Source organism: Apostichopus japonicus, chromosome 20 (genome assembly GCF_037975245.1).
Source record: "Apostichopus japonicus isolate 1M-3 chromosome 20, ASM3797524v1, whole genome shotgun sequence".
NCBI classification, from domain to species: Eukaryota; Metazoa; Echinodermata; class Holothuroidea; order Aspidochirotida; family Stichopodidae; genus Apostichopus; species Apostichopus japonicus.
The window spans coordinates 34,649,758-34,666,218 of NC_092580.1; the positions used below are offsets into that span (position 1 = coordinate 34,649,758).

At 38.2% G+C, this 16,461-nt stretch overlaps 1 protein-coding gene across 4 annotated transcripts; it reads right to left on the minus strand.

Annotated features, from left to right (window-relative positions):
• Positions 1–5,097: 5,097 nt before the first annotated feature.
• On the minus strand, positions 5,098–15,800 carry LOC139961522 (dystroglycan 1-like). Of its 4 annotated transcripts, none has more exons than XM_071960742.1 (6): positions 15,518–15,800; positions 14,715–14,752; positions 13,443–13,677; positions 8,629–12,805; positions 7,822–8,100; positions 5,098–7,407 (listed from the first exon to the last, which is right to left on the minus strand). In XM_071960742.1, the coding sequence occupies exons 3-6, from the start codon at positions 13,653–13,655 to the stop codon at positions 6,209–6,211; spliced, it is 5,868 nt and encodes a 1,955-aa protein (XP_071816843.1). In that variant the 5' UTR covers positions 13,656–13,677; positions 14,715–14,752; positions 15,518–15,800; the 3' UTR covers positions 5,098–6,208. The 4 variants fall into 4 exon arrangements, with proteins under 4 accessions (XP_071816843.1, XP_071816845.1, XP_071816842.1 ...); XM_071960744.1 differs by lacking the exon at positions 14,715–14,752 and adding an exon at positions 13,028–13,054 and having other exon boundaries at positions 15,518–15,799; XM_071960741.1 differs by lacking the exon at positions 14,715–14,752.
• Between the last annotated feature and the right edge of the window lie 661 nt (positions 15,801–16,461).

The window sequence follows — 16,461 nt, forward strand, 5'->3', positions numbered from 1 at the left end:
GACCGTTCACTATACTTGCGGATCAAATGGAAAGCCCCACCCCCCCACCCCTTACTTCCCCAGTGTCATGAATCGGCAAATGGAAGATTATTCGGAGTTGTTCGTGATGGTTCAATGGTCTTATAGTCAGGCATAGGCCTATATGGTTCTCTTTGTCCTTCATTGTCGTCGAAGTTTGAAATGAATTAATCGTGCTAGGAACTTCCGGGCAATGTTTAATTTTCTGTGGCAAGAAAAAAAAGCTCCCCCCCCCCCTCCAGTGTCCCTCCTGGTTGACTAGAGCATGTACGCCTATATGGTCACATAATAGTATAGATAAGTATGAGCCATGCATACAGCATTTTTTTTTTTTTTAAATTCAATCCAATTTGAGTTATAGTTTTGAGTTGTAATTCGAGTCAGTCGTGATGAGGTGCCCCATGGTGGGGCTGGGTAACCCACCCCCAACCCGTTGCCGACTTGGCATTTCTTTGGGAGCCGTTCGGAACAAGAGGCAGGAAAATCAATACTGGAGTACAGTACGCTGGAAAGCAATAAACTGACGTGATTTAGAAGAAAAAAAAGTTGTTTGCTTTGACTGCAGATGTTCAGCGAGTCACTTTTCAATGGAAATAACTTTTAATTTATTGTTCATGTACTTATTCCCTTTTTGCCAATCCTTTCTAAAGAGGGTGGAGCCGCCCCTTATGGCAACGTATTTTCGTTCCCTTTTCCGTTCAAATTTCGTTATTTTTAATTCGGGTCAAAGGGGTGCAAGGACAGGGTTTACGTGCACCGGTTAGGAGGATGGGGTGCAGCTAGGGCAAGTGTTCTGTGATCGCCTAAAGGGCCCGTTGTCAGGAGTCCAAAAATAATTAAATATACATATTTATCTATATATGGTTTATGACATAAAATCCTCCTGATATATAACTAAAATTTATATATAAAATACAATGTAAGTTGTGACTGTGTCTATGTGTAATTAATACCTAAATTGGCTGAAATACCAATTGTTCACATATGACGGACTTGACCATACGTTTGATACCCAATGTTGTAATCACTTCAGTCAATTTTTTCACTCATTCGCGTCTGTCCTTTTTGTGACACGAGTCAATGTATCAGACATAAACTTCACTATAAGTTTCTTGAGCTGTGAAAGAATGTCGGCTCGCAACTAAGGTTGCAATATTTCAAATACTTTACTCAGGTTAGTACAAGACTGGCGCATCTGTAAAGGTTTGGAATACACTGTGTTTTTTTACAGTAAAATAGCGTTAGCTTACTGTACTTCCATAGGCTAAACTTCTGATATTCGATACAGCATAAAGCATGCAGAGCTTTCCAAATCAGTGAATCAACTACGAAACCAGGGCATCCGAACAGTTCGGACTTCGACTGTTCACCATGTGGGCCTAAAAGAGTAAAAAGCAGGGAACCGCTCGAGTAGCAGCTCCCTGGTCAAACTATTACATCTATACTGTACAGCTACTACAGCCCACTAGTTGTGAAAAGTTCTGAACGTAAAACAAACCACAGAGTTTTGTATCACACAACACACACGAAAACGCGACGTAATAATTTACCGCATACTACTGACCAGGGAGTTTTTCCATAACAACTCCCTGTACTGACACTGCTACAGACAAGAAACTATGCAGGAATTTCGCCAAGGCCACCGCTTCAGGTAACCAAACCCGTTTATTGCTTACTAGCCGTAAATACGGGATTGCTGAGAAATTACGAAACAACAGCGACGAACCGGTAGAGGGTAGTATTGATATTATTTTTGAATCGGTTGGTGTGAAGGACAGAATTAACGAGGAGATTACGAGCGATCCCACCTTTAAGCTAGAACTTGTTGAAAAATTGGTTATATTTGACGTATTTAAGTATGTGTGCAATTTTACAACTTAGAATATTGGTCAATCGAATGTAGGCGATATGGTATTACAAACATATATATTGGGTTGTTGGAATGACGATTGTAAGGCAGAAATTAAACAGACACGTTCTCACGACCGTTAATAATGTCAGTCCACGTTGTAAGTGGTACTCAATGGTAATTTTGAGAAATGACTTTCAGGGTTCATCATGGTTCATCAATTTAGGTGTCAGGCTGGATTACGTATAGTTTAAATCATTGTAATAATAGACCCTTGTGTACATGGGACCTATATGCAACACATCAATGACACACGTCAATGACTACTTAACGTAACCTGCCTGAGTCTCTGGTATTGGCAATCTCCTGTCTACTTGGTCTCTCCCTACTTTACAAGATTCTAACCAATCCTCGCCGTTTACATTTCGAAACCTAGTTTTCTTCTTTGCTGCTAAATTTTCCATATCTTCGTGGTATCTCTTTGCTGTTGCACATACGTGATCGTCTGCTGGCAGTGTCGACCAATCAGGTAACAGCTGTATGCTTCCCGTCTTACGCCAACTGTGGTATGAATTATAATCGGACTCTTTGCTACCTAAATTCATTATAAATCTTCCAAGACTTTTGATGGATTTATAATTTGAGACATGAATATAAGACTGGTTAGGAGCAATAAGTTTATAGTCCTTTGGTCGAGCACCCCAAACTATTGGAACAGCATCATAGCGCGACAAAGCGTTCCAAAACTTTTCGGAAATATACCCATCGCATTGGGAATTTTCAAGTGCAAAATAAAACTTGTATTGTTTTAATTGTTCTGTGCATCCACCTTCCCAATCACAGGGTATTGTTCCACATTTACCAAAGATATCTACAGGTATGTACTTCTGCATTATTTGTACAAAACGTAGTCTCGGCCATTTTGTCATGTTGCAATTACTAGATAGGAAAACGGCTAATTTGGTCTTCGTTTTGAAAATATCTGTCGATATATTTTTCATACTTTCGTACGTTATAAATTTTCCATATGGAAAAGGTATGTCACTTTCAGCGTTATACGTTGCCGTCCAGTGGTGTGTACGGTATCGCCAGTTCCATGGAACCGTGGTGTTTTTAGCTGATCGTATTGGTGGTTCTAGAGAGAATAAAGCCCATCTTTGATTTGGGCTCCTCTTGTCTAGGTGGTCTTTCCATACTTTCATTTTACCTAGTCGATATAAATGAGAAAAGAATGTAATATCTGCGTGATATATCGCGCGATGGTCTGAACTGAATTTTAACTTGACAGTGATGTTATACAAGGGACAAAATACGTCTCTTTCTTCCTTCAGAGAATTACGAGACCAATAAAATTCGAATCCGAGAACAAGCATTCGTATATTCCGTTTGATGACAGATGTGTTGTTTCCAGTAATTGCCAGTGATGATTCATTATAACGGACAGATTGGTTAGAGGCAACGTACCTGTTGGCTCCATGCTGGAAATGTTGAACATGACTGTATAATCCTACACAGCAAAATATGAATACTATCGTTGTCAACACTGATAAAATAGCAAGAACTCGAAACACGGATGTTAACGTTGAAATAGAGCACCTCTTGAACATAATGAGACAAAACAACTTACTACAAATGCATATTGGCCACAAAAACATGTGCAAAAGTTATAGTAGTTCTTCTCATGATATAAATACAAGCCAACTTGCACCTTCCATGAGAATCACGCGTATTTCAACTGACACGTATTTCTAAAACTTGTAGTGCGTTTGGTAGTGGCTACATATTACATTGTTTGCTGCCCTTTTATTGTGCATCAGACCGAGGCAAGGCTGTATAGCGGTATCCTGTACTAACCGAGGTTAAGATAATAGACAGTTATACCACACGTTTATGGCACTGATTGAATTTTGGCGATAGTGGTAAACCTTTCCTTCTATATCGAGTGGTGTTTGAACATAGGCATATGTTCAAATAGACATTTCCCTTCCATTGAAATATCAAATGCCATCATCAGTTACTGATAAACATCCGCGTTAACATTTTATAGGGCGTTATACATTCATCAGACTTCCTCAGATTCAACGTAAACCTTGTTTAAATGTAGCTTCATCGCATGCTACACCTAACCACTGAAAGCACTTTCTCCCAGTACTCCCCCTCGCCCCCCCCCCCTCCCCCCACCCAACACACCACGACCCGTCCGCTGGATTACTCTGTCGGCGAGTTGAGCGTTGAGCGTAACTTGACAAGTCAAATATCGTATTTTTTGAGGTGTTGTCGTGTTATACTAACATATGGAGTCTACAACTCATCCGTCCTGTCAGAACCACCGTACCTACATGGGTTTCAATGTAAGAATGCATGTTACAATAATATGTTTAATCATTGGTTTATATTCAGCCAAGTCAAGCCTGACAGATGACGTAATCCAGATGACTTCAAATAGGTACGGGAAAATTAAGTCAAATAGCAGTAGGAAAACATTCGGACTAACCAGCTATTTATCCCTTCTGCTTTTGAAATGTAAATTCAATCTGACTGTTTGGTCTGTAATGTGATATCTCTAAATACCTCTTTTGACGAGCATCGTTCTTTCCCTGGCGAGACACTTAGATTATATTTCCAAATTAAAGATATCTCGAAATGTTCAAAGATATCTACAGTTTACTGAACATATGATCTTCATTAAGTGTATCTTTAGTATAATTTAAAATATGTGTTATCTGCATAAAGTTAAGATATCAAATGCTCCCTGAAATATGTTTCAATAAATTCAAGATATCTTGAAGATCTATATAAAAGAAGTTAAAGATGGCTCTAACAGAAAAGATAGGTTTTAATAGGAATTAACGATATCTCAGATAAAAATCAAGTATGATTTATAGTTAAATTACATAGAAGATATCTGTATATTTCAATACTACACTAGTTGGGATACATGTATTTTACATGTTTGAAATGTTACAAAATCATGCCCCTCCCCCCACCCAAACTGAAAAGAAAATATTTGTGTTGGAAGTTATGAGCTTTGCTGAAGGTTAATCGTTGCTGCCTGGATATCGCAGCATCAAAGTCAAAATGTGGATAGTCTTAAAGAAGTCAGTGTGCTAAAAGAAACGTCAATGGTTATCCAACACTGTACGCTGAGAACAAATATTATGATATCAAAATCCAATAAAATGAATAAGTGAACCAGCGATATGAGGAACAAACGAGAAGTATAGGCAACAGAGACATTGCTATTTTATTCAACTTTCGTGAGCTAGTAACAAATATTGAAAGAATGAAAGAACTGTTTATCATATATTGATCACTAATCTATTTATTTTAACTTTCATTCCATAAAAAAGTGGGAAATTATATCATACATATAGTTAACAATCAAATCCAAATGCATGTGATTAAAAATACAAATCAAGAAGTAATACTCTGATCGACAGCTAGAGTACAAGTGAGGCAACATGCAACATGATCACCAACAAACTTAATCCCAAATTCAACCATCTTTAAACAATATTAGAAATAGTTCTAAAGTTAAAACTGCAACAAATAAAGATAGAACATCACATACTTTATCACTGATAGCAGACTGCATCGTGGAAGTGGAAATAATAGTTTACATTTCAAGGTCAAGGCATGTAGGAATGTTAAAGCTAAGGCAAATATATTGTTTGAAAGGCTTTTACTGGTACAGAATGTCATTAAATTGCAATATTTTTTCAAGGCTACAATAACTAGTAAGAAAATAATTGTTAAAAGTGACGGAAAAATAAACAGAGATAGCACAAAATAAAGCATAGCTAATAATGAAAATGATAATAAGTTTGCAAAAAACGATGTAATTAATTTCTATATAATACATTTTTCAGTTTTTAAGAGTAAATAGAACTCTTTGCATAGTATTTTGTTTAAACTTTCTTATTTCTTTCTATTTTCACTACCTGCTTAAAATGGTTCCTCTCTTTTCATGCACTTTAATCAAATCAATAAATACAAGATTTAATGTGTGACAGAAAACTATGAAATAACACACAGCTGTACTGCGTTCTACCAATGTCCACAAATCTGAAAATTTGTCACCTTTGGAAGGTAACACATCATGCATACTCTTGCAATTTTTACATGAAAGACACTAACGCTTGGTGCATTTGAAGGCAATGAAGTTCCTATTCAAATTAAAACCATATCTTAAAAGCAGTGAAAACATTTATTTAACCATGTATGCTACATACTATTGAAACCATTCTAGTAAGCTGTGAAATAACACAGTTTTAAACATATCTGGTCTCCTCTGCAGACCACATGTCACAAGTTGAGTGTTTAACACGAGTCACGAGTGTATCATAATTTGTTTTCCATATATGAATTTGGAGGGAAGTAGGGGGGAGGTGCCTGATATGCTGGTGGGTTTCCCCTCCCCCCTAAAGACCTCCCCCCTAATGCCCCACCATTAGGGTTAGGACAATAAACAGGAGGAGGTATCCTTTGTACAGGATTATCAAATCCTTGGGCTTGGAGAAACGGATCACTTGGTAATCTCCTGAGAGGTATTTCAATATCTGCCTTAACTTGAGGTTTGAATGGACTAATATCATCAGGCAGTACAGCCGGGTAAGATCTCCTGGGATTCCTTCTGATGCTCCTTTCATTCGCTAAGATGACAGGTTTCCTGGCTCCGATATAAACAGGTTTCTCATTCGACAACAGCAATTCCTCTCCAGGGTGTTTGTTTCTTGAATAAAGATAAACCAAGAATCCACAGAGAAGAAGGCAGAGTAATGCAATGAATGCTGTTGACATTGAGAGCCAGAGTTTATGCTGTGCTGTTTGAGGAATGAAGCTAACGTCCGGAGGAGAGGTGGTGATAAAACTAACACATCGACCAATCAACTTCAATTTAACTGATGTAACTGGGAACTGTCTTCCCAAGGTTTCCTGAAACTCAGGTTTAACAGATCCATTATCTTCCACCATCAAGCCCATAGCTACCTGGATACTATTTAGATCACAAAATGTTTTAGGGATACTATCGTTGCTGTAGGTTATGATTACAGAACCACTTACCACCGAGAATACATTCAACTCGGACAATTCTGAACCGTAGTGAAAAGAAAGTCTTGTAAAAAATTGATACAATGCTGTAACATTTTCCTGAAATACAGAATAATTCAGGGAAAGGTTGACTTGAAACTGATGGGAGTATTCTGCTTCATTTGCTCTTACTTCGACGGTCAAAGCATCATAAGCTACACGTCCAGCAGAGTTTGTTGCTGCTAAATAAAACTGGTTAGTTTCACTTATCAAATCTTCACCAACAACTATGCCCTCTAAAGACTGACTTTCTTGATCCAAAAATATCCATGACGATGAGGTAATACTCCGATAGTCCTCATCCATTAATGACAACGAGAGGTTGCGTGTATTTCCATCTTCTTTGTCGTAGAATGTATCTGTTGGTATATGATACTTAAATACTTCACCAGACGTCAATACAATAATATCTATTGGATTTAGCAGGATGGGAACTCCATTAACTGAAACTGAAAAAAAGAATAAAATAGAAAAATATTACATAGGCAAAGACATTAAAAGACTGTAACATAACTCAACCAAATAATCAGAAAGCAGAATCTGGAAGTGTTTAACATAATACTGCAAAGTAGTCCAATTCTCAAGTTCCACACATACATTTATTTAATTATCAAAATAATTAAACCAACCAATTAACATGAAAACATGATGAACGGTGTATTACGTGTTAGTAATATTTTAATCAGCACTGGCCAGGACTCAAAAAGTTATACAAAGAACATATCGGTAAGAAAATGTTAATTTATAATTATACTTGACCAAGTGGTTTGATTGAATAACCTTGTAATTAAACACCAAATATTACTTCACTTCACCCAAGAATTGATGAACTATATACAGATAACCAATGATAGAAGACTAACCTGTTGAAGGAGTAGGCTTGAAGGTGGTGACCCCATCTGTGGGGACAGCTGTCGTTGTAGGCAAAGAATAGGAACTTGAAACAATCTCAGAACTGTATCTAGAAGAAACCAGTGATGGGCTGATATGACTTGAAGTCTGTATCGTTGGTAGTAACGATGTCATGGCAACTGTAGAGGCTGAGCTGAACATAGGAGATGATGTCAGGTGTGGTAGGCTTGGTAAGACTGGGGTAGATCTGATGGACCTTGTCTGGCTCAAGGAGTGTGTGTCCAGGGAATCTGAATTAAAGATCAATGTCACCTTACTCTCATCAAAGATGGAAAATGAAAACTGAAGACTTACATCAGATATACACCATTTAATTGGTCACAGAAAATTCAAACGTAAACAGACAATTTCGTCTGTCTTCTATTTTTGTTTTCCTTTTCTTTTTGTAAGAAGAGGGGGAAAAGAGAGGAGGGGAAGTGGATCTAGATGTGATCAAATTTATGACTTTAACTTTTAGAACCTTTGGATTATGACTTGTTACAAACATTTTTAACACCAAACATCAACCATTGGATGATGTTCCTACCATCTGAGCTCTAACCACCATTAATATTCCAAATACCAGAACTGTAAGAATTAAAATTTCACATGCCAAACATGAGATCTATGCCATTGAGATAAACTGTTCCAAGTTTAGGAATTGGATTCACACAAACGGGAGTGCCGAGGTCACTAATGTTACCAAACTGTACTGCAATACAAAGATCAATAATCTAATTTTAATGTCAAGAGACCATGAACACTTGAGTGTGACTTACTGGTAACTGATGGACGATGAGAGACATCACTCCTTGATGCCAAGATGAGAGATGATACCAATGTTACATGTGATGGAGAAAGAGTTGTCACTAATACCAGTGATGATTTGTCCTCACTGGATGATGATGTAGATGGAACAATGTGACCTGTGATGACTGAAGAATCAAGCAAACTTACAGATGTTTGTACCTTACTTGGTTTAATGCTGAGCAGTGATGTAGTCTTTCCAATGGGGGTGACATGCATTGATGGTGCAACTATAGAGGTCAATGTTTCACTCACATCAAAGGATGTTTGCTGGATATTTCGAGTTGATGATATCATACTTGGTACATTTGATGTACCCTGGGTAACCATGGTTACAGATGAAAGAGTCATGGTAGTACTGAGAGAAAGAAGAAGACTTGAAGATACTGATCGCAGAGAAGACAAAATGAGGCTATGTTGAGGAGATGTCTCTGATGTAAAAGAGGAAGGAAACACTGATTGCATTGTTGGTGAAATAAACACTGAAGTTCCTGCAGCAGATGATGATGATTTGAACAATAAGCTGCGAGATGCTGTGGTTTTTCCAAAGGAAGATGATGTGAACATTTGGCTTGGACTAATGCGAGATGCTGCTGTTTCTCCAAGTGATGCTGTGCTAGTAAACAATAAGCCAGTACTGCTGGGATATGCTGTGGTTTCTCCAAGAGATGCTGTTCTTGTGAACAATAAGCCAGTACTGCTGGGATATGTTGTGGTTTCTCCAAGTGATGCTGTTCTTGTGAACAATAAGCCGGTACTGCTGTGAGATGCTGCTGTTTCTCCAAGAGATGCTGTTCTTGTGAACAATAAGCTGGTACTGCCGTGAGATGCTGTGGTTTCTCCAAGTGATGCTGTTCTTGTGAACAATAAGCCGGTACTGCTGTGAGATGCTGCTGTTGCTCCAAGTGATGCTGTTCTTGTGAACAATAAGCTGGGACTACTGCGAGATGCTGCTGTTGCTCCAAATGATGCTGTTCTTGTGAACAATAAGCCGGGACTGCTGTGAGATGCTGCTGTTGCTCCAAGTGATGCTGTTCTTGTAAACAATAAGTCGGGACTGCTGCTAAATGTTGATGGAGGCCCCAATGAAGGTGATGTGAATAATTGTCTGTGAGTACTACGAGATGCTGCAGTTGTTCCAAGTACAGTTGATGATGTGAAAAATAAGCTAGGACTGCTGCGAAATGCCGATGTCACAGAATTAATAGTGCCTTGGGGTGTTTCTGAGGGCAATGAAGTCTGCCTTGTCTCATTTATGCTAAAGCTGCTTCTTAATGCATCGCCTGACTGAGATGACATCAGTAGTTTTGATGTGTATGAATATGTAATTAAAGTTGTAAACATACTAGGTGAAGAATACTGTGTGAATGTAGATGGCATTAAGCTTTGAAAAGCAGAAAAATCTGAACGTTTACTGGATTCTGGAATATTTGTCCTCAATGTAACTTCCGATGAAAGCATTTCACCACTGGTTGATGTTTGATGGAGAAAAGATGTACTTGATACTTCTGAAGTGGTGCTTCTAGACAGACTTCCTAAATCAGGGGAAGATTTAAAACTAGTATACATTCTGCTTGTAGAAAGTATCATAGGTATGGTAACTAAAGGTGGGGTAAAATGTGTAGATGCCACAGAGTGGACACTTTGCATTCTGGTTGTGAACAATGTCACTGGCAGAGAGGATATTGCCATGACAACAGAAGAACTAGGCAGTGTGTGACTAGTTTGAAATGTAATAGAATGTGTGTTTAATCTTGGAGTAAAGCTTGGTGGCTGAGATCTATGGGTAACTGAAGCAAATGTTGTGGTGGACGATCTCTTGGAGATTAACGACTGAAAAGAAGACTGAATCTCACTTGAAGAGAAAAGCAAACCAGTCAATGATGGCCTAGATACCAAACCTTGGGATGTATGCAACTGAGTTGAATAAAGAGGGCTAGGATAGACTGTCATCTCATTAGAGATGGTTGAATATGGCAGTAAACTATTTGTAGTTTTCAAGCTTCTGAGATTTGTAGAAACAACTGTCAAATCGTTTGTTTGTAAAGAAGACAATGCTTTGAAACTGGAGGATGGCAATTGTGTTTGAATAGATAATGAATGACTTGAAACCACAGGTTTGTTGATTGTTGAAGAAAAGAATAAATGCAAATCTGAAGACTGGGATAATTGTAAAGACAGTGTGGACTGCTGATGTTCCAAGCTCTGTGATGTGAAAATGACTGGGGTACTGGATAAAATGTTTGTGGCCACCTGAGATGTATGCATTTGGCTTGAGACCAATTCAGGTACCGTAGTAATGGGGATGAATGTCGTACTTGATGTTTGAACAGACTGAGATATTGATCTTGAAAACTTTGATCTTGAAAATGACAATGTTGGAGATCTTGTACTCATTCTTGATGTGATGGCGCCCTCAGTATCTGATGGTGAAGGTTGCAAACTAGTGGAAATCTGACTATTAAGGACTGTTAAGGTATTATATCTTGAAGTCTTTACAAAAGTGTTCACCTGTGGTGATGAATAAACAACTTCTGATGAAAGAATTTGTGAGGTCCCTACAACTTTTAGAGAAGGGCTTGATGTAAGAAGCACAGGAGTATGTGGTGTTGTTGTTGACTGAAAACTTCCAAAACTGTAACTTGACATTGGTGACTGTTGAAGAAATGTTGTTGGAATAAATGAGCTCTCTGTTTTGTATCTTGTTGTTATAAAGTCTCCACTCGATGATATATCTGCTGTTTTGTCCACAGTTGTTTTGAAATTAGTTGATGTCATTAAGTGAGGACTACCAGAAGCTAAACCACTAGGCTCAACAGTTTTGGTCATTAATATCAATGATGGTGTGTTCACAACTGTTGAATATTGCTGACTTTTGGAGAGTATGCTGAGACCAGTATTCAGACTCAATGTTAATGTTGTAGAAGTGATATCTATTTTTGAGTAACTTGGTGATAAAATGTTTGTAAACAGTGAGCTGTGAATAGACCTGTAATCAGAAGACAAATATGTCATTACGACACTGGAAATAAGCTGTGTTGATTGATGTGTGGGTTGTATTGAATTAGTTGACATAAAGCTTATTATACCTGAAGCTGCCGATTGGCTGAACTGATTTGTGGATGCTGTCGTGAAATACTGCTGAGATGATGAGAGTCCTGAAGTCATGGCAAAGGAGGAAAGAAGGGGTGTATCTGTGAGTACCAATGATGACACATATTGACTACTGCTTTCAGAAGGTCTAACTTGTGTGGAATGGAAAATGCCAGGGAATGTTGTAACTAGGCTAAAAGTGGATACTAAGCTTGAAGGAGTGACTGTTTGGTAGTTGGTTAATGAGTGCATAGTTGGAATGGAACTAATCAAGACAGAGTATGTTTGATGTACTGTACCTACCATGGAAGTTGACGGTAGTGTTCTGGTTGGGGTTGGAGTTGCAAATGGAGTTTGTAATACATCCAATTGTCTCCTCTGTCTTCTCAAAGACAAATGTCTTTTGTCCTTTGGAAAGGTGGCAAGTAAGTACCAACCAATAACAGGACATCCCAAAACATTTGCCAAAGTTCCACTCTTAATATTGTGATTCAAGACCTGTTCCAAATCTTCTGCTTTAGTAAAACTATTACATGCTATGTGCCATGATATTTCAGAGTTCCAGGAATGTTTTGCTTGCTGGTGTTCCAAGGATGACAGAATTATTTTAGCTCCCTTCAGACTATGTATAGCAGATCTATTTCTTGAGGATAAAACTACTTCAAATGGTTTCCTCGTAATAAATTCTGAGAAGTTCTTTACAACCTTTATCCTTTGATTTACTGCTGTAGATTCCAACGATAATGCTAACATGAGACTAACGGAGAATCTAGCTTCAAATGATTTGCAGTAATGTAATCCATATTCATCTTGTCGACCTTCTCTGCCACTCCTTAATTCCTCGGTGAGATTTTGGTTACGTGAAATAGGAACAGACATACCCGGGAACACAACATTGATGGCAAAGACATCTTCTTGTGCCACAGGATACGTGGGATAATATACATGTATATAGACGATCCCTTCATTGACTGCTGTAGGAATCCCCTCTAAACATGATGATGATTTATTGTAGAGAAGCCAAGATGGAAGATAGCCTGTACCTGCCTCAGAAATCTGTAAAACAAATCACAGAAATAGAATCAGTCAAAGACAAAGGGAAACTTCTTACATGTATGCACTTTGTTTCAGATTGGGGTCAGTCATGCAATAGGAGCTTATATAATAAACTTTTAAAAAAGCAGTTTGCGATTTTTCAGAGTATCACTTTTAACAATTGCAGAATTATTACATTTACTTTCACTATGTTATATAAAGGAAAGGAAAAAAACTGCTTACTCAGGCAAACTGCAATAATCAGAATTCCTGCATGAAAGAGTAAATACTGTTTAATGATAATCTGATCCTACCAGCCTGCATGTCATGCATTTTTCCTGAGAGGTGAAAACTGTTTATCCCTCTTTGAAATTTTAACAAAGAAAATACTTATATTTAGTGACATCAACTGTTGACACTAAGAACTCATGATTTCAATGTAGTAATTTGTATATATATCTAAAAGTTGGTCAATAGGTTTGCCACAGACATAGAATGTCTAATTTACAGTTGTAAATGCTTCATCAGATTAATCTTTATTCAACCCTAAGACCCTCTGTCTCCTACAGTTGTTTACATGTATGCAATGGCCTTGAACATCAACACATGATATTTGGTTTGCTTAACAATATTCTTCCTGTAAGAAATGTTTGTGTACCTCAATGTTATGTTTGTTCATGAAGGAGGGTAGACGATACTCAAAACAGACTCCAACAAAAGCATATGCATCCTGTAGTTGCAAAGACCCGGAGATTCCAGATTCTGGGTGAATATGACCCATCACCATTAATAACACCAATGTAGAGGAAATATGGCAGGCTACAATTAACCTCCACAGGAGGCAAGTAAGGCCTTTTAATGGAACATTCATTGTTTGTCAAAAATGTCTTCTTCTGTGAGGGAAGGAAAGGACAAATTTATGTCAATATGAAAACAACAATTTTAAGAACCTTATGTCTTATATACAGGTAGGCTTAAGCATTTGAGACACCATTAATTCTTGCGTGTAAAACTGATTTAAATCGCATTCAAAAGTTTGCCATTAAACAATGGTATAGATTAGAAATCAATTCTCTTTATTCACTTTGAACTAATCTATGTCCACCTTTTTGCAAAGAAAACAAGCTAATTCAATCAGGTACATACAGTTCAGGCCGGGTCCCCCCTCCTGCCATCACTGCTCCTGTCCCCTCCTACCCCCCCCCTGCCATCACCACCTACCATCACATTTGCATTTCTAAAGTTAAACATTCAATTTCAATTCATTTATTTCGTCTATACATGCTTACAAAAAAAATTATAGTAGTTACTATTATAAACAGTATACACTAGAAAAACATGTTAAGTTTATTGAGCTAGCGGCCTAAAGAAAAACAAAGAAAGTGAAAACAAATAATTGTGAATAAAGAAGGAAGCTAGGCCTACATACATATAGCCATTACATGAAAGTTAGTGTGTACGGTAAAGACTAAATGAGTGGCATAGGAATAGAGGACCCAGGCATAGAATACTTCAAGTTCATACATAATCAAGTCTTACTCTTAGTCTTACTCCGAGTAGTGATAGATGGTAAATGTTCAGAATGGGTAGATGTGAAATCTAGTGTTCCTCAGGGAACAGTTACGGGACCCATGGACTTTCTAGTGTTTATTAATGACTTGCCTCAGAACTTAACATCTAGTGTGAAACTCTTTGCAGATGATTGCATCGTGTTCAGAAAAGTAGCCGGTCCTGAGGATGCTGGCATGTTACAAAAGGACTTAGATGTGCTCACTGCATGACAGTCAAAGTGGCAAATGGCATTTAATGCCCAAAAGTGTTATGTTCTGAGAGTGACTCATTCAAAATCTCCCAAAAACTTCATATACACACTCAATAATACAGAGTTGGCTGAAAAGAAAGAATACCCTTTCCTTGGGGTAACACTTACGTCAAATTGGTCATGGAACTCACACGTAAATAATACTGCTGCAAAGGCAAACAAACTCTAGGGTTTATAAAGAGAAACTTACATTCATGCTCAAAACAGGTCAAAAACTTAGCATACAAATCTTTAGTGCGACCAACAATGGAGTACTGTGGATCTGTATGGGATCCGTCAACCAAAGAACTCAAACAGAAACTAGAATCCGTTCAAAACAGGGGTGCTCGGTTCGTAACCGCTGATTACAGAAGGACAAGCAGTGTGTCACACATGAAACAAGAACTAAAATGGGAACCGTTGGAGGAAAGAAGAAGAGTGACTAGGGTCTCCATATTACACCAAGCCCAATCGGGTCGCCTTGCCATACCAACGCAAACAATTCTGCGCCCGGTCGTCCGCTCTTCAAGACACGGATCTTACATTCAAATTCCCTGCAACAAAAACTGTTTTAAATTCTCATTCATGCCAAAAACTCTAATAGACTGGAACCCTCCCACAACACATCAAAGAAATCGAGGACAAGGATAACTTTAAAGCGGCTGTCGCCCAACACTACAGCCAGAAACCAATCACAGCATAAACAAGACTGCACCACCCTACTCGTTTTACCCCTTTTAGGGGAGTTGAGTAGTATCACTCCAGAAATCCAGAAATAGTCTTACCGAGTGTTCTTTGGGCCTAGGCTACCACAACTTAATCGTTAGGCCAAACTTCGGCCTAGCCTAGCCAGAATAATAATGAAATCTAAGAAATGTCGAAACTTACATTTTGCTAACAGTTAATTGAATCTAACATAACAATGAACTTACGGTTGTAATTAATTGTGCTGCACCATGTCTTCTCTCTAACTGACGTTACTTTGCCTATAAACTAACGATAGGCCATGGCGCGAGAGTAACAACAGTTTAGGAATTCTCTTTGTTTGCAATTCATTTGACCAAAATAGTTTAATCAAGAATGCTGAATGTTGATTAACTTCATCGTATACGTTGTGGCACAACAATGAATTTGTATAGCGCAGTCTCATACATGCATATGTCTATCTATATAATTGCTAAAACGGCCAGGTAGTGGCAGTTTTCGTTAGCATAGCGTCCTTGTCAACTGTTACTTTACAAATCCATGGAACGCGATGAATGACTTATAACCTCAACAGTGCAGGAAGCATACGCCCATTAAGAGCCCCATTGACTTACACACAAAATCACAAAAGTAATGTGGTCTTTAAGTCTAGATACGAGTTCTCACTAGCTGAACGCTACCCATCACCGACTAGCTGACAAGTTGGCCTTTCATGGCACCATCATTTTTCGTATCATGACCGGCAGATTTTTTGCTATCAGAGCCTGAAGTTTTCGTCACGACAAACCTCACGACAAACCTCTTCACCCACTTGTAAACAATATTCGTACGCTCCTCCTGGGAGGCCTAAAGTTGCCTCAATTGACCCAGTTTTTGCATCACATGTACTTCCATTCATGTTCTTCAACATGCAAGCCACAAAAATCCAGATCATGATTGATAACAGGTCGAAAAAGATGTTCACCTGCTGCTTTTTGGCACTTTTCCTGAGATAGGAGAACAATCACGCGGATGGATATAGACTGAGCACCAAGTTCATTGATTTGTATGCCAGCAACTGTGCATCAACACCATCATAAAATAACCAAATCAAATTTTGTTTGTCTCATTTCCACCAGATATGCGTGGATCCACTTCCTCTTTTAAATAGTACACTTGCAAAATCTCGGCT